The sequence below is a fragment of the Micromys minutus genome (genome assembly GCF_963924665.1).
Source record: "Micromys minutus genome assembly, chromosome: X".
Taxonomy (NCBI): domain Eukaryota; kingdom Metazoa; phylum Chordata; class Mammalia; order Rodentia; family Muridae; genus Micromys; species Micromys minutus.
Window position 1 is genome coordinate 14772918 of NC_137970.1, and position 24048 is coordinate 14796965.

General features: G+C 42.9%; 1 protein-coding gene across 1 annotated transcript; it reads right to left on the bottom strand.

Moving 5' to 3' along the window:
- Positions 1-1394: 1394 nt before the first annotated feature.
- GPKOW (G-patch domain and KOW motifs) lies at positions 1395-14785 on the bottom strand (the record flags this gene model as incomplete). The annotated part of the gene is made up of 11 exons (XM_080911064.1): positions 1395-4082; positions 4181-4266; positions 5289-5358; positions 5445-5568; positions 5766-5904; positions 6622-6754; positions 8707-8920; positions 9971-10080; positions 13140-13264; positions 13367-13527; positions 14616-14785. 11 exons carry the CDS (start codon positions 14783-14785, stop codon positions 3948-3950), a joined length of 1467 nt encoding a protein of 488 aa, XP_080767190.1. The 3' UTR covers positions 1395-3947.
- Positions 14786-24048: the final 9263 nt, after the last annotated feature.

Here is a 24048-nt window from a genome sequence, read left to right on the forward strand (position 1 = left end):
TAGTATAATTTGAGGTCCAGAATAATTGCTTTGACATGGTCTTTTGTTGTTCCATGTGAATTTTTTCTAAACCTGTTAACTATGACTTGGTGATTCTGACAAGTGCTACATTAATTCTGTAAATTAATTTTGGTTGTATAGATATTGTTACAATATTTATTCTGCCTATCCAGAAGTATGGAATAATTTTCCATTGACTAATATCTTCTGGGATTTCTTTGTTCAGTATCTTGAAATTTTCTTTGTAGAGGTCTTTCACTCTTTCACTTCTTCGGTTCTACATATTCCTACTTATTTTGGGGGGAGTTGCTTTGAATGGAGTACTTTCCCTGTTTTCTTTCTTGGATAAGTGGACTGTTAGTATAAATGAGGGCTACTTGGTTTTGTGTTTTGTTTTTGAAACAAAATTTCAATTATGTTGCCCTGACTGGCCTGAAACTCTCTATGTAGACCATGCTGGCCTTGAACTCCCAGACACCTGCCTGCCTCTGATTTCTGAGTGTTGAAATGCTATTTTCAATGCATATTTCGTATCCTACAACTTATTCTGAGTGTGTATCTGGTCCATTAATTTTCTAGTAGGCTGAATAGGGTCTTTTAAATAAAGAATCATATGAGGAGGACATAATCATTTTGATGCCAAAACCAGGTAAAGAAACTACAAAAAAAAAAAAAAAAAAAAAGAAGAAGAAAAAGGAAAATAAAGAACAGAAAATTACAGAGCAATTTCTTTGGACATAGATTCAAAAATTCCTAGACAGGCATGGTAGCTAGCCACAGGGGGCTGATGTCTGCAGCCTATTTTACTACCGAGGACCATACAGATACCTTTGACTGTGCTGCAGCCTGAGGACCATACTGAATCAAATGGCTTGCACTGCTATCTGAGGCCATGGTTATGTCTGGCATGTACTGCTGCTGAGAACCATGTCTGTGCTTCTACTACAGCCAGGATCTGTCCTGATGTCTGTGATCCATGTTACCACTGAAGACCATGGGGATATTCATGGTCTGTGCTGCCACCTGAGGCCACGGTGTCCTTGTTGCCAGATGGGCCTTGTCTGGGTCTGTGGTCCTACTGCAGCCTGGGGCCACGTTTAGTCTGCTGTAATCATAAACTTTGTGAAGGCTCATGATCTGTGCTTCTGCTGTGAAGAGCAAGGAGGGTACTTTTGCTGTAATATTGGTGACTGCAGATGCACAGCTGAGATGGAAGGACATGAAAGGCTTCCTTAACAACCCCTAACCCAACCCCCCAAAAGTAATAGTCTAGATAGGAAGGAGTCAGTTCTACTTAGGAGACAGGCCACTGAGAGTGTGACCATGCTCCAGTGAGTATAGAGACAACACAAATGGGACATAGTTTTATTTTCTAATTTTAAATTACTGTTATTTTTATTTTAACTTGTTTTGGCAGGGAGGTCACAAAGTAGGACAGACATGGAAGGACTGAAGTGTGATCAGGGTGTATGATGTGAAATTCCTGGAGAGTCAATAAAAATATGTTAAAAAATTCCTAACAAAATGTTTAAAAACTGAATCTAGGAACATATGGAGAAGATTACACATTATGAACAAGTAGGCTTCATTCCCTAAAGGCAAAGGTGTTTCAACATACATAAACCAGTAAATGGAATACAGCATATAAACAAACTCAAGGACAGTAAAACTTGACTTATTTCAATGAATGCTGAAAACCCCTTTGACAAAGTCCAACATATTTTTGTGATAAAAGCTCTGGAGACTGTAGGAATGCATGGAAATATGTCAAAATAATAATGGCCATATACAATAAATCTATAGCCAACATTATATTAAATACACACACTGAGCATTTCCTCTAAAATCAGGAATGAGATATCCACTCTCTCCTATCTTATTTGATAAAGTATCAATAAAGTCTTAGATTATAGCAATTAGATAAGAGAGACATAAAAGGGATAATAGGAAGGGAAAAAGCCACACCATCCTTATTTGTTTTTTGAGACAGGTTCTTACTATGACTTCTGGGTGGCCTGGAGCTTATGTAGACCAGGCTGGCTTCGAACTCATAGAGGTCTGCCTACCTTTTTTTTTTTAAACATTTAATCTTTATGTTATGAGTACACTGTTGCTGACACGCCGGAAGAGGACATAATATCCCATTACAGATGGTTGTGAGCCACCATATGGTTGCTGGGAATTGAACTCAGGACCTTTGGAAGAATAGTCAGTGCTCTTAACCTGCTGAACCATCTCTCCAGTCTGCCTACTTTTGTCTCCTGTGTGCTAGGATCAAAGGTGTGTGCTACACTACACCTAGCACACTTCCTGTTAGGTTTTGAAGAAAGGTTGTTTCAGTGAAGCTCAGAGTCCTGGGACTCATATGAACTTTTCTTGGCCTCTCAAGTGCTAGATTACAGATATGGGCCACCGCACTCGGTGTAACTCATGTCCTTTTTTCTGTTCAATTTGGCCAGAAAGAGTTCAGTTTGACTTCAACAGAGACAGCAATTTCCTTCTTCCCCCTGATGGTACTGGATGTGGAACCCAGGGATTTACATATGCGAGGCAAATATACCAATACTGAGCCCTAGTTCTAGCCACATTTACCAGTATCAACCTGTTCAGGGGTGTTTTGATTCTTTTCAGTGTGTGCCACAGGCTGACAAGTTAGGTTTTTTTTTTTTTTAACCTGTGGCCCAGATCTAAGTCAAACATCGTGTGCGTGTGTATAAAATTTAGGGATGATTTAGAAACAATTGTGTCTAAGGCTCTGACTTTTCTTCTCCAACCATTAAGCAGGAAAATGGTTCATAATCCTCAACTTTTTTTTAAAGAATATAATCACCTAGGGCAAGCAGAGAAACTGTATGAGTCTTATATACTTTTTGACCTAAGTAACATTCTGGGACTAAAAGTGACTAGCTCCATTGGAAATTGAAACTAACCCTTCTATTCGTGAAGAAGTCCTTCTTTCTCTTCAGTGCATCATCAGCTCAGGGACAATCCTGGATTTCTTCCCTGGATCAAGGACGAAACATGTCCCTACTAGAGTTGTCAATGGGCACAACAGTTAGTTTCCCCTACCTCTGACAAACTACCAGCCATAATTAAATTTTAAGGAGGAAAGGTCTCATTTGGATCAGTTTTGGAGGTTCTAAGTCATGACCTAAGTAATCTCCACCAGGCCTTTATCGTTCAAAGTTCAAAAGTATGTGCTAGTAGCACAATCCTGAGCAAGAATCCTTTACCATATGGGCATATGAGCTGGAGAGGTGGCTCAGTGGTTAAGAGTGCTTACCGCACTTCCCACGGACCCAAGTTTGGTTTCTAGCACCCATGCAGGGCAGCTTGCAATTGCCTGTAACTTCAACTCCAGGGGAACTCAACATTCATGGTCTCTAAAAGAGTTCATTTGTATTGATAACACATATTCTCTCTCTGCAGAGGCATTTGTATTCACAATCACATACTCTTTTTCTCACATAAAACAACAATAACACCAACAAAATACAATAAATCTTAGAAAAAATATGGGCCTTTGAAGGCCATTCAAGATCCAAACTTAGGAAGTTTTTTTTGAGATGCAGCAGATTCTATAGTTTGTCTGGGGACAGACTTCATAGTTTTTATCTTCTAAGGATGAGCCATGTATTGAATGGGTAATTTAACTTGTCCTGGACCTTCAGCAGGGAAATGAGGCTAAGAATTGAAGTATTTCCACTTCTGTTATCTCAGTTCCCACCCAAATTTACAGTTCACATGCTGGTTTGAATTTCATCCTTCCACTATTTAAAACGTTTTTATTACACTCTAAATTTTGGTGAATAGTTTGCTCTATCTAGTCACATCCCCATCCTCGCATCTCAAAGGACAGAACAATTATCTCCCATCTTCTCCCTGGCATCTGTTATAGATTGTAACAAAAGTAGTGACAGCCTGAGTGACGGGTAGTGGTCCATGTGTCAGTCTTCATCTGAGTCACCGGGGCCCACGTACTGGCAGATGGCGTCATAGTGGAGCTCCACCACCCGATTCTCTCTCCTAAGTTGGACCAAAGCGTGACTCTGTACTCTGTCACGACTCAGAAGAAGTCCGACCTGAGGAGGGATGGGGCAGAGTGAGCAAGGTCAGCCCAGATCCCCCAGATCCTCAGTGATGTGATCTCCAGACTCTCATTTCCAGACATGGGACTTACCTTTCCAGCATGTGGTCCCAGCACCACCATCACACGGTGGCCCTCTCCCTTAGGAACCAGGGTCTCCAGCATGTCTTCTCTCACACCTACAGATGAGAGAGAGGGGAATAAAGTCCATAGTAAGGGCCAGCCTGGCCAGATTCTGTCAGGAGAGCCTTTGCTAATATTTATTAGAGCTACTCTTACACCTGGTTGATAGATGGAGTGCCACTCTACCCATTTCACATGTGAGAAAAAAAACAAGGAGTAGGTCACAGAAATAACCACCATACAGGAGCATGTTCCTACAGAAACTATATACTGGGTAGATTCTCAGCCTGCCCTGCAGCACAAGCTCAGTACACTTCTTCCAGTAAAGGCAATAGTTTTTGACAGGGACAAACTGGAAAATACATAGGGTTTAGGTTATCCCTCTCAAGGAAGTATTTGCTCTGGAAGAGGATGCTGGGCCTTGCTAAGAACCGGAACCCTGTACAACTCCATTGCTCTTGCTTTTTTTGGTCTGTACTTTTTCCTCTCCCCTCTTTTTTGCTATTTCTTGCCTTTTAAAAGATTTGTTTATTTTATGTATGAGTACACTATAGCTGTCTTCAGACACACCAGAAGAGGGCATCAGATCCCATTACAGATGGTTGTGAGCCACCATGTGGTTGCTGGGAATTGAACTCAGGACCTCTGGAAGAGCAATCAGTGCTTTTAACCGCTGAGCCATCTCTCCAGCCCCCATTTCTTTTCTTTTTAAAATAGGATCTTACATTGCAGCCCAGGTTGACCCTGTACTTGTGGGAATCCTGCCTCAGCCACCCAGGAACTGGAATGGATCCTTTCTTCTTAAAAGTTATTTTAGATTTATTTCTTTTATGGGCATGAGTGTTTTGCTTGTACCATGTGTGTGCCTGTTGTTCACAGATGTCAGAAGAGAGCATCAGATCCTCTGAAACTGGAGTTATACTCATGAGCTGCCATGTGGATACTTGGAATTAAACTTGAGTCCTCTGGAAGAGCAGTCAGTGCTCTTAACCACTGAGCCATCTCTCCAGCTCCTCAAATAGACCCTTTCTTTATCCTCTAAGATGGGAACATCCCAGGTATAGTAGCTCAGACTTACCTTCCAGAACTCGGCCTTCATCTGTCCGACACACACATGTCTCTGGGCTCAGGACATCTTCAACTGTCATCTAGAGAGATAATAGAGGTAAGATGCTAGAAAGTTAAAGGGTCCAGTCCTGGGTGAGGAAAGGGCCTCAAGTTGTGGGGTTCATACCTTGGTGTTATAATAGCGGCCACCCTTGTGCAGTTTGTCAATGAATCGCACACGTAGGTCCCTGTGCAACCAGTGCTTGTTTCTAGAGCCTGCTTTCTCAGTCTTGGGATCAGGTCCATCTTGCCTGAGGAGAAAGCCAGAACTTGGCTTAGCTTTCTGTCATACATGTTGCATCTGGCTTAACTTTAAAAGCCATGCATGCTGTAAAACCCACCCCTACTGCTGTTTCCAGTTGCTTCTAATGCCCTGCTTTGCCTTAGAAGTTTTCCCTGACTGCTTGAGCCACCCCATACTGTGCAAGCCCAGTAGACCAGCTCCTACCTGTCAGGAGAGTGTTTCCGCTTCTTCTCTGAATCTTTCTGCCTCCTCTTTGAGTCTTCCCGATTCTGCAGGGCCTTCAATGACGAGGCTGTTCCAGTTGCTCTCTTCTGCTGCTCTGTGGAAGTTTTGCTCACATGGCCTATTCAAGGGGCAATAGGGACAGCAAGAAGAAAGCCTCACTATCTCACTGACATTTCCATCCAAGGGTCATTGTCCTCTTGGCAAAGGCCCCATTCCCTATCCGCCTCCTTCAAGAAGTCCCTCTCAACCACCTGGCCCACAACAAAGACAGCAGAGTAAACTGCCTAGTGTTCATTTGCAAGACTGGACGAAGAGCTGCAGGCACCTCCAAACTGGCCTTCCTACAACCATCACTGTTCTGTTCGTCTCTCCTTGCTCACACCATAGTCTCATACTTAGTAAAAGAGGGGACTGCTACTCTAAATACATGAGGACCTCTTGGGGTAGAAACTGGATTCCATGTTCATTTCTTAGGGCTCAGAGAGGATGAAGATGCATGGTATTAGATCAAGCTCTTCTCAGTTAAACTGAACAAACTAGGCTGAGGGTATGGTTACTTGGTAGAGCCTGATTAGCATTGTCAAGGTTTTGGGTTCTAATCCCAGCACCACCAAACAAAAAGTAAATAAACTACTCTTTTTTATTAATTTATTTATCTTATAAAATATTATTATAGCTACAAAATTTGTTACATAATATATGATGAAAAATAAACTACTCTTGTCTCTCATTCCTGACCTCTAACTGGAAGTCACAAAGTGCCCCTTCTCTCTACAGATCTGGAGAGCCTGCCTGTCCCCATGCTTCTCCAAGTCTCCAGCTCTAAGAGTCTCACCTGGTTTGGAGGTGTGGCTATCAAACTCCTGCTGGGAAACAGGCCGCAGGCAATACTCACTAACAGTCACAATGTGGTTGCCTACTGCCAGCCGAACCATGGCCCGTACATTGTCAGGATCTAGGCCTTCTACCTAAAATGTGAGAGATGGAAGGAAGAGGGTAAATGGACTAATGCTGCTAGACCTAAAATATCTAGGTCTTACCTCCAACAGACTTGGGTTCTCTCTCTGAGCAGGCGGTGACCTTTGCATTTGTTTTTGAATAGTTCTAGGTGGTTGTGGCTGGCCTATAACTTAGAGATCCACCAGTCTTTGAGTGTTGTGATTCAAGGTGTACACCACTATCCCCAAACATAGGTTGTGACCGTTCGTCTCTTCTCTCAAACCATGACTCCTGAAAAATGGGACCAGTTATATGTTCCTGTGTCTCCCTTAGCAAAATGTAAAAGGAAGACTCGTGTGTATATGTGGTATACATGCAAATACCTGCTGTTTATGTGGTGTGTGCACATGTGTGTGGAGGACAGATGTTGACAGCAGGTATCTTCCTTAAATGTTTATTAACATGCTTTTTCCTTTTTTAAAAAATGATATAGATGTAGATAGTCCTGGCTGGCTGTCTTCAAAGTTGCAGAGATCTGCCTACCTTTGGCTTTTATGTGGGTACTGGGGATCCAAACTCCTGTCCTCGTGCTTGCAACGCTAGTCAGTCACTTTACACATGGATACATCTCCCCAGTTCCCACATTTACTGTGGAGGTTGTGGGATATGGCATTTTCTCCCTTCTGGTTCAGAACTGAGGCTCAAAAAGGCCTTGCAGCTGCTACTCTCTCCTGGACTTTACATGGGCTCTGGGATCTTCAAGATCATGTAATAAGCACTTTCCACTGAGCTATATCCCCAACCCCTTGTTTCTTTGGACACAGGTTTTACTAAATACCTGAGGTTGCTATGAACTCACTACATAGCTCAGGATAGCCCTGAATTTTGCTTCAGTCTCTCAATTATGCCACCATGTGCCCATCCCTTGTCTCTCTCCCTCCCTTCTTCCCCCACCCTCTCCAAAACCTGTTCAGTCCATATAATACTATCTGTATGTACATTTTCAGGGCTGTTTGGCACTTTGGCACTGACCAATCAGTTGGTGTGCTCTTCCCTAGGAAGGTCATCTCTCCCATTCCCAGCTTTCCTCAGTTGCATAGAGTTCTTTGTGTAGGGCTGAGGCCTCATGATGGGCTTTCTCCATCCATTCTGACATGTTGACCAGTGTTGTTCTCGTTTAGCTCATGTTTGGACAGTCATGTTGGTGACACTTTATGGTATAGCTTCTGATATTGCTAGGAGACAATCTTACAATAAAGTCCTCACCATTCTTACAGTCTTTCTGTTCCTTCTTCTGCAATGTTCTCTGAGCCTTAGGTTCAAAGTGTTTTGTAGATGTTTCCATTGGGATTGGACTTCACAACTCTGTATTTCTTATTTATTTTTGAGAGAGAATATCCTAGGCTGGCCTTGAACTCTTCTTGGAAATTCTTTTGCCTCAGTCTCCTGAGTGCTGGTATTATAGGTATGGTCCAGTATAGTATAGTATAGTATAGTATAGTACAGTACTGCTTCTTTCTCATTGTTTTATTTTTTCCTTTAGGTGTCTCTTCCTACTACTGAGCTAGATCCCTATGCTTTTAACATTTTTATTACTTTAGACAATTGCTAGGCGGTCTTTTTTTTTTTTTTAAAGATCCGTTTATTTATTATATACACAGTGTTCTGCATGTATATCTGCATGCCAGAAGAGGGCATCAGATCTCATTACAGATGGTTGAGAGCCACCATGTGGTTGCTGGGATTTGAACTCAGGACCTCTGGAAGAGCAGTCAGTGCTCTTATCCACTGAGCCATCTCTCCAGCTCCCAAGAGGGTCTTGAATTTGTGATTTCTCCGCCTCAGTTTCTGGAGTGCTAGGATTACAGGCATGTACCATGACACCTGGCAACTTTTCCTAGCCACCATTGTTCCTTACTGCAGCCCTCCTATTAATTTCCCCTGCTACCTGACACAGCTTCAGGGACGTGTTGTTTCTTACCTTCCCATAGAGGCCGCGGTAGGGGCCAGAAAGGACAACCACAGCTCCTCCATGCATCAGCCCTTGAGGTTGGCCTTCCTTAGCTTTCTCGCGATCCCCATCTGGTCTTAGTGGGTAGTGAGAACCAGTGGAAACCAATGCCTGAGCGTCCATCAGGTTGGCACCCAGCCCTAAGCCATTCGGCCTTACGGAGTTGATTCGGGGCTTCACTACCCTGCAGAGAAACATAGGCTTGTGGGAGTACAAGTCCCCAACACAACTCTTCCAGCATCCAAACCCCCCTCAGAAATTTTAAATATTTTATTTACTTATGTATGCTTGACACATGTGAAAATCGGAGGACTGCTTGGGGGGTGGGAAGGTCTGTTCTCTTTCAGCCATGTGAGTTCTGAGGTCATCAGGTTTACAGGCAAGAGCTTTACCTGCCCAGATACCTCAGCAGCCTCATATCTATATTTAATTACCCTTTCTGATATCATATAGGAACTTTTTGAGCTATAAAAATGTCAGCCTTTTTTGTGGTGTTAGGGGTCAAATCCAGGGCTTCAATGCATAAGCATACTCTGCCATTGAGCTTCACTTTTAGCAATTGCATGCAGTTTAACTAAATTGTCTCATATACTTCTACTACTCCTATCTACAAGTGCCAAGTTTGTATAAACAAATGTACTAGTATGTCTCAGAAGAAATCTTATAGTATGTACAGAGACAAGGGGAACAGTAAAGAGTAAAGAATGTTCACTAGCAATCATAGTCATATATGGCTTACAAAATGACTTAGGAATCCTTTAGGATTTACAACTGCAAAGAAATTTTGCTTCTAGGGATGAAAGACCTTTTACATGCTAGGCAAGCCTGTATCACTGGGCTACACACCACCCCAATGAAAGTATTATAATTTTATAAGAGTAATGATATTTAGTTTCCACTTACTAGCGACTAAATCCTACCATGTGTACTTCATGAGTAAATCATTTAATTCTTGCAACAAGCCTGTGAGGGCAGTACCACCTGCATATTTCAGACGAGGAAATTGATTCACAGAGAGGATCTTCTTAGTGTTTAGAAGGAAATCTGAGGTTGTTTGCTCTTTTGGAATAGAGGCTTAACCCTACAGTCTGTGGAAAGCACAGTTTGAAACAGTAGTAGGCAACTACTGAACTGGTGAGGGCGATGATCACCATCTGGATGGTTCTAGATTAAATGTAACTATGGGGGTCTTGTTTATACCCATTGTTCCCCTCAAACCCCCCACCAAACTCACTGACTGAAAGTATTCCCGATGCCCTTGCCAGGTTTCCATCCCATGCCTCGCAACATGGCCAGCCCATAGGCCTCCACAGGGACTGCCTCATAGTCGGCGTCCTCTGGCACCTATTGGTCAGGCAGGAGAAGAGTGTCAGACCTTGCTTGGGATGAGCCCTGTTTGCGGTACATTTGCTGCCTGTCAATCAAGGGATGACTTTCTTCAGCTCTGGCCCCTAACAGACAACTCCAGGACAGTTTTCATTCCTTATCATTCCTCACTCTGCTCCTTCACAACCCCCCATCTTTCAGTAACAACAAAACCGTTTTTACAATGATTCTATGCTATCTGTTTGAATGATTTGCTTACGTGTGTGTGTGTGTGTGTGTCCATGATGTGTGTTGTGTTTTGTTTCAGTGGAGGTCAGAAGAGAGGATGGATGCCTTGGAACTAGAGGTATGGATGGTTGTGAGCCACAGGTGCCCTTAACACTGAGCCACTGCTCTATTGCTCCTTCCCCTCCACTGTTTGTTTGTTTGAGGCAGGCTGTTTGAGACAGGCCCTCACTATGTAGCCCTAGCTGTCCTGGAACTCTCTACATTGACCAGACCAGGCTGGCTTTAAACTCAGAGATCCCTGTCTTCCAAGTGGTGGAATTAATGACATGGACCACCACACCCAACTTCAACAAATATTTATAAAGACCCTATTATAGAGGCTGGAAAGACAGCTCAGCAGTTAAAAAGCATGGTATACATACATACATACACACATACATGAAAAAGTCATCCACATGAAATAAAAATACACATGCCTTCAAAAAAATTTAAAGGACCTATTCTATGAAAAGTGCTATTTTATTTAGGTGCTGAGGATAAGGAACCAATAAAATGGAAAACCTCTGTTGGGACTTATGTTCTAGTTGTCAGTACATACAATAAATCAAGTTCAGAAAACATGATATATCAAGTGGTGATACATTTAAAAATAAAGTAGCATTGTTCAGTAGTTCCAGCAACGTATGAAGTAAGGGAGGAGTCTGGCTTAAGCCCAAGAATTTGAAACCAGCTTCGGCAACATGCTGAGACTGCCCACCTCCATCTCAAAACCAATTCCAAAAAATACCTGGCTAAGGGAATTCAAAGGGAGAGGGGAGCCACTGATATAACATTTAATCAGATAAATGATAAAAGATAGAAGAACGGATGAGGATATGAGAAGACTGCTTCAAAAAGACATGGTTGTAAAAATAAAGGCCATACTTGGGAGGTTGGAGCATTTTATCTCTGTGAGCTCAAGGCCAGCTTGAGGTACACAGTGAGACCTTGTCTTAAAACACAAACAAAAAAGGCCTGAGGTAAGGAAAGACTTTGTATGCATGGTTAAAAACCATGAAAATCAACACAAAAAGGGGAAGCAGAGATGGCAAGAAATTAATGAGCAGAGCTGGAAAAGAGACATGGGACCAAGAGTCACATGGGAGTCTCAAAAAAGACCCATGAGAAACTTAGTCCAGATGCTGTCTCTGCCCAGGATGCTAGTAATGTGGATGACAAGAAGCTATCGGCTTCTGATCTTCTGAAGTGGAGATAATGAGGTTAAGCTGATTGGCTATGTATAGGGTATGAAATAAAAAGGGAAGTCAAGGATTGGCTCCAAGGATTCTAAGCTGAGAGGAAGGATGGATAGAATTGTGGTCATCTGAGATGTAGAGGGTGTGGAGGCTTGGAAATTCAGAAATTAAGAGAAACAAGGTCAAGGCTGGAACAGGATAAAATGAAGTACAGGCAAGAAGTATAGCTCAATAACAGGCATTCTAGCACAGGGAAGGTCCTGGGTTCCAACCAAAGAATGGAAAGAAAAAAAGAAAAAAAGAGTTTTTTTTTTTAAGGGAGGCAAAGTGGAATGTAGTTTGTATACCTTTAGTTCCAGTACTTGGGAGGCAGAAACTGGCAGATCTCTGAGTTTGATGCTAGCCTAATATACATAGAAATTCAGGACAGTCAGAGATACAGCAAGACTGTCTCAAAAAAGATGGGGTAGAAGACCAGAAGTTCAAGGTCATTTTTGACAACAGAGTGAATTCAAGGCCAGCTTAGACTACATAAAACTGTCTCAAAAAGAAGAATCCAAAGCACATTGGAAGACTGAGACTAGCTAAGCTGAAAGAGAGGGTGTATATACAAAAATTTTATGAATAAAAGCTAAAACGTTAGCTGAGCACCCTTAATCCCAGCACTCAGAAGGCAGAGGGAGGGATCTCTGTGAGTTTGAGGCCAGCCTGGTGAGTTCAGGACAGCCAGAGGAGCTCTGTTATACAGAAAAATCCTGTGTCAAAAAGGATAAAAAAAGCTAAAAAGCTAAGAAGCTGAGGTCAAAACTTATTTCCACAAACACACTTTCCATCTCTTCTGCTGTCATTTCTTCATTCCTTTATGATTACTCAGCACACTGTAAGTTGCCTCAGATTGACACATAACAGTGATTTCCCACAAGTGTGGGGTTCTTGTGCTGCTACTGCCATTAAGAGTATCCACTCTGATTGTTCTTCTCTCACTAAACCTTAACTATCCTTCCAGGCCTCACTCCAGCCACTCCTATGTATGTGTGTGTCCTTTCGACATCTATTCTGGATTAGGCTACTCCTTCTGTCCCTACCTTCACTTCCTAGTTATTTTTGGTCAGGGAAGACAAAGGGGACCCAGTTATAAACCTTGTCTGCTCAAGACTTCCCCTTAGCTCTCACTTCACTCACAGTAAAAGACAAAAGTCCGCTCTATGGGTCAGAAGACCCTTTCTGATCTGGCCCCCTCTGCCTTCATCTACCGCCCAACCCCTCCTCATTCATTCCAATCCAATAATAAGCTTCCTTTGTGCTCCTCAAGCACTGCAGGCTAAAATCAGAACAAAGAAAGATGGAAAGAGGAAACAGACAAACGTGGCTCCAAACAGTACATACCCTCATGGCATTTGTATATCCACCTCATTCAGACAATCCCAGAATTCAAGTATGTTTCTTAGGACACCCTGTTATCTAGTTTCTTAATTCTTCTAATAAGGATGGAAGGAGGAAATGCTAATTGGCAGGGCTTTGGGACATGCACACACACTTTCCCTGCTAAGTGCAAGGAGGCTAGGCAGACAGGGTAGAGGGATAGTGTAGGAGGGAGGCAAAGGGACAGCTCACTGTCTCAGCCTGAGGTTCGCTGTCTGTTCCTTCCCCACTGGGAGTACATCCTTTCTGGATCATGGGAATAGTGAGCGTGGGGTCAACACCTGCGTTCTCCCTCTCCTCCAGAGACTTCTTGGATTCTAAGGAAGAATGGGAGGGATAAATGAGGCCATACCCTATCCTTCCAACTTCTTTCCCTTCTATCTGCACTGGGGCAGAGCAAAGAGGAAGGTTTCACTCACCTTCAATGAGTTCCTTCACGGCCTGGGACAACACACCATCTGACATCAACACAGTGCTAGTTTCTGAGGATGGCTTAGGGTTCTTGGACAGTGGTTGCCTGCGAGAGCCATTCTGGATCAATGGGATAACCAGCTCCTTGGGGACTTCTGGAGGGTTCACACTAATGTGGATAGAGAAAAGGGGTTGGGAAAGTAGATGTATTAGAAAGTAGAAATAACAGCCAGGTTATGGCAAGGTATGACTTTAATCCCAGTAGCACTCAGGAGACAGGAGGATCTCTGTGTTCAAGGCCAGCCTGGTCTACAAGGTGAGTTGCATTACAGCCAGGATACAGAGAAACATCATCATGACACCCCCTCCAAAGAAAGAAAAGAAGAAACAAACCAAATAAATATCAATGCCCAGACCTATGGACTATGTTCCACAGGTTACTATTCATAGGTCCACTCATCTTTTTTGAGTCATCTCACAATGTAGCCCAGGCTGGTCTTATAAACTCTCAGTCAACCTCTTCATTTCTCTTCGTGCCTCCAGCTTTAACTGTGTCTTGTGGGAATCATTCTTAGGCCTCCAACCACAATGACCTACAAATCACCACCTTTACTCTAGATTCATAGGTCCACAAGCTGCCTTTTAGATGTTCCCCACTTAGGCCTTTCGGACCTTCATTTCTTAATTTTGCTTGTGATGGGCTCCCCAAACTTGACTTTGCCCGTTCTCCAAATCGAATAAGCTCCCAACATTTCAGCTGAGACGGGAAGAATCCTGTCATTCTCCCTCCTTTCCGTTTCAAAAAAACGCATGCGTCAAGTCCCAACAACTTTTTTTCAGAGGACTCTTTACCTCTGGTTCTCAGGCCCCATTTTACCCACCTAACAAACCTCCCTGTTCCTGCCCTTAAATTAGTACTTTCATATAGTTTTAGGTAAAAATGCTTTTAAAATCTGTACATTTATCTGTTTTTTAAAACAAAGTTGTTTAAAAAAATAGTATTTTCTGTTTATTTTTTTTTTAATATAGGCTCTCAAGTTGGCCAGGCTAGCATTCAATTCTTGATCCTCCTGAGTTAGCCTCCCAGGTCTTGACTTATAGGCATTTGCCGATACACCTGGTTACCTCCATACATTTCCCGAGGCTGTGCTTCAGGCTTTTCAGGCCACTGCCACCAGGACAAACTACTCTTATTCTGTCCTCCCGCTTAAACCCATTTCACCGATTTTCAAAACGTGCAAAGACCCGGCGTTTCACCTCTGCAGCTCCCTCCCTTCCACGGTCTTCAAGAAATCTTTCTCCTCTGGGGCCTGTCCTTCGCCCTCTCCGAGGTCTGCCAGTCGCCTCCGAACAGACGTGCGAGTGAAACCGAAAGAAATCGGAGCCGTTGACGGGGTTGCCGGTGGCGGACTCTCACTGCCCGCCATCTTGGCTCTAGTCCCAGCCCAGCGCTCTGCTTGCTGGGAAGTTTAGCTCGTCTTTAAGGGCCGGCCCAGAAACGCAAGAACCTATCCCAGAATGCAACGCCTCATGAACAGGTGCCTTGAAGCCGTGGGAAACAGGAATCAGAACTTGGAAACTCTTTCAAGCGTCATAGAAACGAGCCGTACCAAGCATTATGGGAAATGTAGTTCTCAGTGGTATAATCGCAGTGGAAGATTGATTAGGTTATTCCTAGGTTAGGAATTCAGTTCTAGGGTATCCTATACACTCTTCCGACATCCCCGCAGGCACCATGCATGCACACGATACATAAATTCAAGCAAAATGTGTATATACACAAAACAAATAAACCTTGTGTTTGACAAGCACATAATGTGACTTCCACAATGATGTAGAAAGTGTCATAAGGTGAAAAATCAGGATTGTGTCAGGGATGTGGTTCAGTTTGCAGTGCTAATAATTTAACTTAGGGCCTCGCCTAGGCAACCACTGTACCATTAAACTATATTCTTTTAATTTCTTTTTTTTATCTCCCACATCCCTCAGTATTTTATGCCTTCTTGTAAAGTGCCTTTGTTACACATGGTCTGTGTGCTGCAATTTTCTAACCCTTTTGAGATTTTGGATGAGGCAGTGTCTTCTGGGTTGGAGCCTCTTTGCCTGGCTCAATCCCCACCCCCGTGAGAACAGCAGGTTGTTGCTAGTTGCCAATAACAAAAGGTGGTTGTGTGTGTTGGAGGAGGCACTATCAGAATAGCTACCCTTTGAAATTCCTCCTTCCATGCTTTTTATACAGGGTCTCATTATAAGCTCCGGGTGGCCTAGAACTCAAAGAAATTTGCCTGCCTCTGCCTCCCAAGTGCAGGGATTAAAAGCGTGTGCCTCCATGCTCAGCCCCCATAAAACATTATGTATTTTCCATAACAGTGTTATAAATTATTCAAAACGGGAGATTAACGTTTGTGTAATGCTGTTTCTTTTTAATAACCGAGCCACACCCCCAGCCCTGGGTACAATTCTGTTATTTAAGTCATTTTTTTCCTCCAGGATCCAGTTTTGATATCTCATACACTGCAATATAATTGTATGTCTCCTTTGCCTTCTGTAGTCTTTAGTGGTAGGGTTTTTTTTTAAAGGTATAGCTCAGTTATTTTTAAGAACATAATGCCAATATGACTTATTCCGTTAACTTTTCATAAATAGTCTGAGGTTATAAGTTTGGGACAAGAATTTCAGAGGCAAGGCTAAAAAGATGGCTCAGCAGTTAAGACCACTTGTTCAATTCCCAGCACCCTTATGGTGTTTCACAACCATCCCAATTCCAGTTCTAGAGACCCATTGTCCTTCTTTGAAATCCACCAGCACCAGACACATACATGCTCTTCATTCATACTATTTATACGTATAAAATTAAATCAAAAAAGAATTTCATGGGCTGGAGAGATGATGCAGTGATTAGGAGCACAGATTGCTCTTTTAGAGGTCCTGAGTTCAATTCCCAGCAACCACAAAATGGCTCACTACCATCTGTAATGGGGGATCTGATGCCCTCTTCAGGTGTGTTTGTAGACAGTGACAGTGTACTTACATACATAAAATAATAAAATTAAAAAAAATTTCATTGATGATATGCCCTTCTTAGCATGAATCAGTGTTATGATGACGTTTATATGTTTTATTACTTTTTATGTATTAAAAAACCCTTTCTGAGACAGGGTCTCTTTTAGCTTAGTCTGATCTTGTACTCAATATGTAGATGAGGCTTATCTTGAACTCTTGGTTCTCCTGCCTCCACCTCCTGAGTACTGAGATTATAGGCATGCATCACCATGCCTGAAATCTTGAGCTTTTTTTTGCAGTTGTTAATTAGCTTTATTTATTTGCTCAGCATTGCAAACATATTTGAGCATTACACTAAACTCCCTAAATGTGTACAATTATTATATAACAACTACAACCAAAATTAAATAAACTAACTGTCTCAGTCAGGGTTCCTATTCCTGCACAAAACATCATGACCAAGAAGCAAGCTGGGGAGGAAAGGGTTTATTCAGTTTACACTTCCACATTGCTGTTCATCACCAAAAGAAGTCAGAACTGGAACTCAAGCAGGTCAGGAAGCAGGAGCTGATGCAGAAGCCATGGAGGGATGTCACTTACTGGCTTGTTTCCACTGGCTTGCTCAGCCTGCTTTCTTATAGAACCCAGGTCTACCAGCCAAGGTAATGACACCGCCCACAATGGGCTGAGCCCTCCCCCCTAGATCACTAGTTGAGAAAATACCTTACAATTGGATCTCATGGAGGCATTTCCTCAATTGAGGCTCTTTTCTCTGTGATAACTCCAGCTTGTGTCAAGTTGACACACAAACACATCACTATTAAGCCTTACTTTATTATTCAACCCCAAGATCTAAATAACCATAAGAGTCCCACAGTCTTTACAAAATTTTACATATTAAAATTTCAATACTTTTAAAAATATCCAATCTTTTTTAAAATTCAAAGTCATTTTTCAATTCAGTCTCTTAACTGAGGGCTCCACTAAAATACTTTCTTCCTTCAAGAGGGAAAAATATCAGGGCACAGTCACAATAAAAAGCAAAATCAAACTCTAACCATCCAATGTCTGGGATCCACTCACAAACTTCTGGGCTCCTCCAAGGCTTGGGTCACTTCTCCAGCTCTGCCCTTTGTAGCACACACCCTGTCTTCTAGGCTGCAGTTGCCTGTTCTCCACTGCAGTTGCTGTTCTTGGTGGTCATCTCATGGTACTGGCATCTCCAAAACACTACTGTCAGTCCTGGGGCACTAATTGCAACTGAGGCTGAACCTTCACCAGTGGCCTTCCATGGCCTCTCACAGTGCCAAGCCTCAGCTGCTCTTCACTACCCCTTCATGCCTTCAAAACCAGTACCACCTGGGTGACTCTTACACGTTACCAAGTCCAGCCTCAGCATGAGGTACAACCTTGGCTATCTCTGGAACACATCCTCTTTGTGCTCTCAGAAAACACTTTCCAGAAGATTTCACCTCAATGATGCTGGTCTCTTCTTAAAACATCTTAACTCCAGCTGACCAGCATCAATAGTTCCAGTAATGCAAAGATTTTGCTTTAGTTTTAGTTCAGGTATCCGTTAATCACAGCTGATTCTTCAGCCCCAGCTAATCTAATATAAACAACAGAATCTTCACAACCAAAACAACAACATCCCTGACAAGAGTCTTTAATCTTCCCTCTGATATTTCACAAGCTAGGCCTCCATTTTCTACACTGGTCTCAACGTTATCTTTCAAGCTCCTACTGAACTTGCCACAGAGCTCTTGACATCCCAATGACTCTTCTAGCTCAAAGTTCCAAAGTTCCTCCACAGTCCTCCCCAAAACATGGTCAGGTTGTCACAGGAATACCCCACTCCTGGCACCAATTTTTCTTAGGGTTTCTATTCCTGCACAAAACATCATAACCAAGAAGCAGGTCTACCAGCCCAGGGATGGCACCACCCACAATGGGCTGGGCCCTCCCCCCTTGATCACTAGTTGAGAAAATGCCTTACAGCTGGATCTCATGGAGGCATTTCCTCAAGGGAGGCTCCTTTCTCTGTGATAACTCCAGCTTGAGTCAAGTTGACACAAAACCAGCCAGTACACTAACCTTTTAAGAAAAGACTTGCTTTTATCTTGACCCTAAAAATAATCACTTTTTTGTTTTGTTTTGAGACAAGGTCCTTCTATGTACTCTGGATGTTCTGGAATTCACCATGTAGACCAGACTGAGCTCAAATACACACAGATCAGTCTGTCTCCTGAGTGCTATAATCACTTTTTTCTAGCATAAAAAATTCCAATGTTTTACTCAATTATTCAGTGTGGTTATTTGAATAAGAATGGCCCTCATAGGTTCATATATTCAAATGTTTAATGATCAAGGAGTGACACTACTTGAGAAAGATTAGGAGGTGTGGCCTTATTGGGCTATCTGTGGCTTTGTTGGAAGAAGTGTGTCACTGGGAATGAGCTTTGAGGTTTCAAATGCTCAATCCAGGCCCAGGGTTTCTGTCTCTGCTGCCTGCAGGTCTAGATGTAGAATTCATGTATTTCTCCATGTCTGCTTGCAAGCCATCAAGATCCCTTGCCATGATGGCTGGGTGGTGCTCCTCCCCCTCCCCCTGTTAAGAGCTAGAAACACCCCATCCCGTTTTAGTCTGACTCCTTTTGAAGTTTTGTATGAAACTTCAACACCTCTGACTGTTATATGAGATACCCTAGAATAAACCTGTAATAATAATAATGATTTATATGTGTCTAAAAGGTTTGCAGGTGGTGCAGAGAGAAGTATGGTCACAGCTGGCAGCTGCCTATGAACCGGGGACTCCTAAGACATCCATCAGTTCCAGGTTAGAGACTCAGTCCATGTACGGCGACACTGGGCCCAGATACTCAAGCCCTGCTAGAAAGGACCCTACCTTGTCCTGCTGACAGACCTGAGCCGTCTGACATCTCCAGTTAAAAAATTGAAAAGACCGACAACCCCTTAAAACTCAAGATATCCTGAACACTATGAACTGGTTTGTCTGTGGTTGGTGGGGGACATTTTGAGAACTGTGAGCAACACCCCCACACCCCTGCTAGACTTACATGGCAGATCCTATCAGCTACAGGTGTGGTCCACATCTAAAGAATCACCACCTTACACCTTGTGGCCCACTTTAACCCCTGATTTGTGTAAATTCGATGCTGGGTTTTTCACATGAGATATTCCCACTCAGAAACTGAGAGAAAGACTATGCACAGGCACTGTCCTCCCAGAGAAAAAAGTTTCTTTGTAACTTTACTCATGACTATTGTAGACCAGATGGGTATTCAATTCCCCCTGAGGATACCTGGTGGGCTTGCTCTTCAAGATTGACCCCTTGTGTACACCTTCAGGTCCTGAATCAGACCAAGGGGTTTTGTGTCTTAGTTCAGCTGATGCCTCGGCTGCTATATCATGAGGGATCCAAGGTCATTAAGATACTAGAGAAAGGAATGGGTCTAAGCTGTAGAAAGAGAGAACTGATTACAGCCTTAACCCTGAGTGTGCTTCTGGGAGCCAGCCTGGGAGAGTTAAAAATGAAAATTGCCTCCTTGTTAACCATTATTCCAGTTTGCATGCAGCCGTTGACCTTGATATCCAGAGGATAAAAGATTCTATCTCCCACCTTCAGGAGTCACTCACCTCCCTGGCAGAGGTAGTCCTATAGAACAGAAGAGGGCTAGACCTACTGTTTTTATTGCAGGGGGTGTCACTTTAGTTTCAACTCTGATAAGACATTTGATTATTCTGCTGTTGCTTTTCACCTTCCGGCCTTACATTTTAAAATCGCCTGCTAACCTTTATCCGAGAACGCATAAGTACAGTCCATGTTATGATGCTCAGACAACAATATCAAGAATTACACTAGAATAACCTATAATTTCAAGATTGAAATAAAATCTCCAAAAGGGGGGTGGGATATGGGACCCTAAAGATACAGAAATGACTGAAGTTCCACTCAGAGACTTTCCATTCATCCCAAGGCTGTGAGATTCTGCCTGTGACTGACAAATAAAAACAATGGCCCAGAGTAATTCTCAGAAAAACCGCAGAATATGCCACCTGGCCCTCTAGAAAACCCTAGATAGGGTCCTGACGAATGTCATAATTAGCTCATGCTTTAATCACCCAATTCTGAGAAACAAAACAAGGATAAAAACCCACAGAATTTGCTGGCTGACAGCCCCAAGGTCTTATAGAAAAGACCCAAATATACATCATCATCATCAGCCTAAACCCCCTCATCCAATGAATCCAAGGGCCACTGTAACCCACCAATGAGACACCACCACCCCACGTTGTTGCTGAAATCTGCCCTCAGGACTGTATAAAAACTGTGTACTTTGAAACCTCGGGGTCATCTCTGTCCTGCTTGCAGAATGACCCCAGTGCACTGGACTTATGAATTAAATCTCTTGTCATTGCCTCAGTCTCAGTCTATCTGTGTCTCTGACACCCCAATTGACACCCCAATCGTTGGACCACGTGGATCCAACAATTGTATGGAGAATAGAAGCTTCCAGAGCTAGGCCTACTTTAGCAGATGGAAGCAGTAAACCAACAATTACATCAGACAAATAAAAGTTACATTTATACAAGATGACTTAATGGGTAGGAGTGTCTGCTACCAAGCCTGAAGACCTAAGTCCTTGAAGAACCTACATAGTGAAAAGATAGAACTAGCCACTGTTGCCTCTGACAGCCCCATAACTGTCACGAGATGCATACACACATACATGAAACAAATAAATAAAGTATAAAAAACAAATTGTATCTAATTATATGTAAAGTGAATAACCATGTAGTAGCTGGTTTTGTGTGTCAACTTGACACAAGCTAGAGTCATCAGAGAGGAAGGAGCCTCAGTTGATGAAATGCCTCCTTGAGATCCAGCTATAAGGCATTTTCTCAGTTAGTGATCAATAGGGGTGGACCTGTCCCATTTGGTGGTGCTATCCCTGGACTTGTGGTCCTGGGTGCTGTAAGAAAGCAGGTTGGGCCAAGCCATGGGGAGTAAGTAAGAAGCACCCACCATGGTCTCTACATCAGCTCCTCACTCCAGATTCCTGCCCTGCTTGATTTCCTGTCCTGACTTCCTTCACTGATGAACAGTGATATGGAGTGTAAGCCAAATAAACCCTTTCCTCCCCAACTTGCTCTTTGGTCATGATGTTTTATTAAAGTAATAAAACCTCGACTAAGACACATATAAAATACAATAGAAAAATATCCATATAAAATACAATAGAAAAATATCCATATAAAATACAATAGAAAAATAGCCTTAGGAAAAAGAATTTTTCAGACCACAGACTCTCAGTGTGGCTAAACTCTTTAGGTACCTTCATTGCCACCCTGTGTTTAACTAGGGTTGCTTATAAGCACAGAGAGGAGTTATTTACTTGAGTAAGGGCAGTTTATGGCAGCTATACCACTGAGGAATATAACACCAACCAACTAATAACTGCCTAGACTTCCCAAGGAATGATGGGGCCTGCTGTGGTCTTCCCCCATCAATGATGAGTTGATGATTCGTTTTGTGAATGCGTTCATGAGTACAACAGCTGTTAGGATTTGGTCTAAGTTCTGCCCCACAGTTATCTGGCAACAACCAGGTATACCTGACTCACTATAAAAGGGGCTGCTTGACCCCTCCTCTCTCTCTCTTGCTGTCATTCTGTTTCTGCCCCTCTCTCCTTTCCCCCTCTCTCCACATGCTCATGGCCGGTCTCTACACCTCTACTCCTTCTCTCTCTCTCTCTCTCTCTCTCTCTCTCTCTCTCTCTCTCTCGTCTGTCTGCCTCTGTCTTCCTGTGTCTCTCTCTGTGTCTCTGTCTCTTTGTGTCTCTCTGTCTGTCTGTCTGTCTCTCTGTGTGTGTAATTGTAATATAAATGTCTTATTTAGGACCGAGGACTCAAAGTCACTTCTTTTCCTCGCTTTGATTTGTTCTGAGGCTCTGCATTCACCACTGCCGACAAAATTAATTTGTGGTCTTAAGCATAAGCATTTAGAGCGGAGCACAGCAGTGCATAAAATTCAGTACTTGGGAAGCAGGAGCAAGTGAATCCCTGAGAATGATGCATAGAGAAACCTTGTCTCAAAAATAAATCAACAAAAATAAATATACAAATATCTAATAAGTGGTTTGACAAGATGTTTATTTAGTAAAAACAAACAAACAAAACCCCAAACATCAGCTATTGGTGTCCTAACTCTCAGGACCTATGGTCCCTGACCATAGGAGCACTTACATTGCAAGTGGGTTTTTTGTTTAATAACTTATGGCCACTGGGTGCAGAATTATCCATTAATACAAAGTACTTTTCTTTAAAGCCTTTTTTTTTTTTTGTTTTTAAAAATTGGTTTTAATTGGCTTATGTGAATGCCAAAGTTAGGGTTTCCATTGCTGTGAAGAGACACCATGACCAAGGCAACTCTTAGTAAAGAACAACATTTACTTGGGGCTGGCTTACTGGTTAAGAGGTTCAGTCCATTATCATCATGGTGGGAAGCATGGCAGCGTCCAGGTAGACATAGTGTTGGAAGAGCTGAGAGTTCTACCTTTTGATTCGAAGCAACCAGGAAGAGACTCAATTCCACACGTGCCAGAACCTGGGTATAGCGGACCTCAAAGCCTCCCAAAGCAGTGACAAACTTCCTCCAACAAGGCCGCACCTTCTCCTGTGAGGTCACTGTTCCTAATGGTGCTACTCCCTATGGCCAGGCATTCAAACACATGAATCTATGGGGCCCCAAACCTACCCAAACCACCACAGTGGAGTTATGGGAATTTTGCATGTGTAGTCACTTTCTATAGCTTAGTCTGTTCTGGAGCTTACTGTGCATTGACAATCCCTCTGCCTGAGTTTCCTGAGTGCTAAACTATTATCTTCCTTTTCATTTATCTATTTTAAGGCTTATTTCTTTAGCTAGGCTTTTGTTGTTATTTTGCTATCAACAATGCAGGCTCTTGCTACACAACCCAGATGACTGTTTTGGAACTTGTCATCCCCCTGCCTTGGAGCCTCCTTAGAAGCTGGGATTACAGGTGTGTTCCACTAAACCTGGCTATTGTTTTGTTGTTGTTGGTGGTGGGTTTTTGGTTTTTGTTTTGTTTTGTTTTGTTTTTTGTTGTTTGTTTTGTTTTTGTTTTTTTGGTTTTTGGTTTTTTTTTTCTTTTGGTGTGTGCGTGCCCGTGCGTGTGTTTTGTTTTGTTGTTCTTTGGAAAAGGGTCTTACTCTGTGACACTAAGTTGCTTGAAACTTGACCAGGCTAACCTCCAACTCCCCTCCCTCTGCCTCCCAAGCACTGGGATTAAAGGCCTGTGCCACCACGAAGGCCTTTCCACTACTTTTCCTGAAGAAACTGGTTCTTGCCATATTTGCCCGGTTTTGCCTGGAGCTCCTGGACTCACAGCACTTGTCGGCTCAGCCTCCCTTGTAGAGCGAACCACAGGTGGCGCCGCTTCACTACCCTGCTATTGTTACTACCAACAATATTGAGTGATGATTTAAAGATGCTATCTGCTTACTCTCAATGATGTCATTGCCTTTGAGGTTAACTGTCACAGCTGAAGTGGTATCCACTTCCAGAGGCAGCACAGGCAAAGACAGCAAGTTTCCTTCTTCCGCGTCCTTTATGTCAACTCCAGCAGAAGGTGTGGCCCAGATT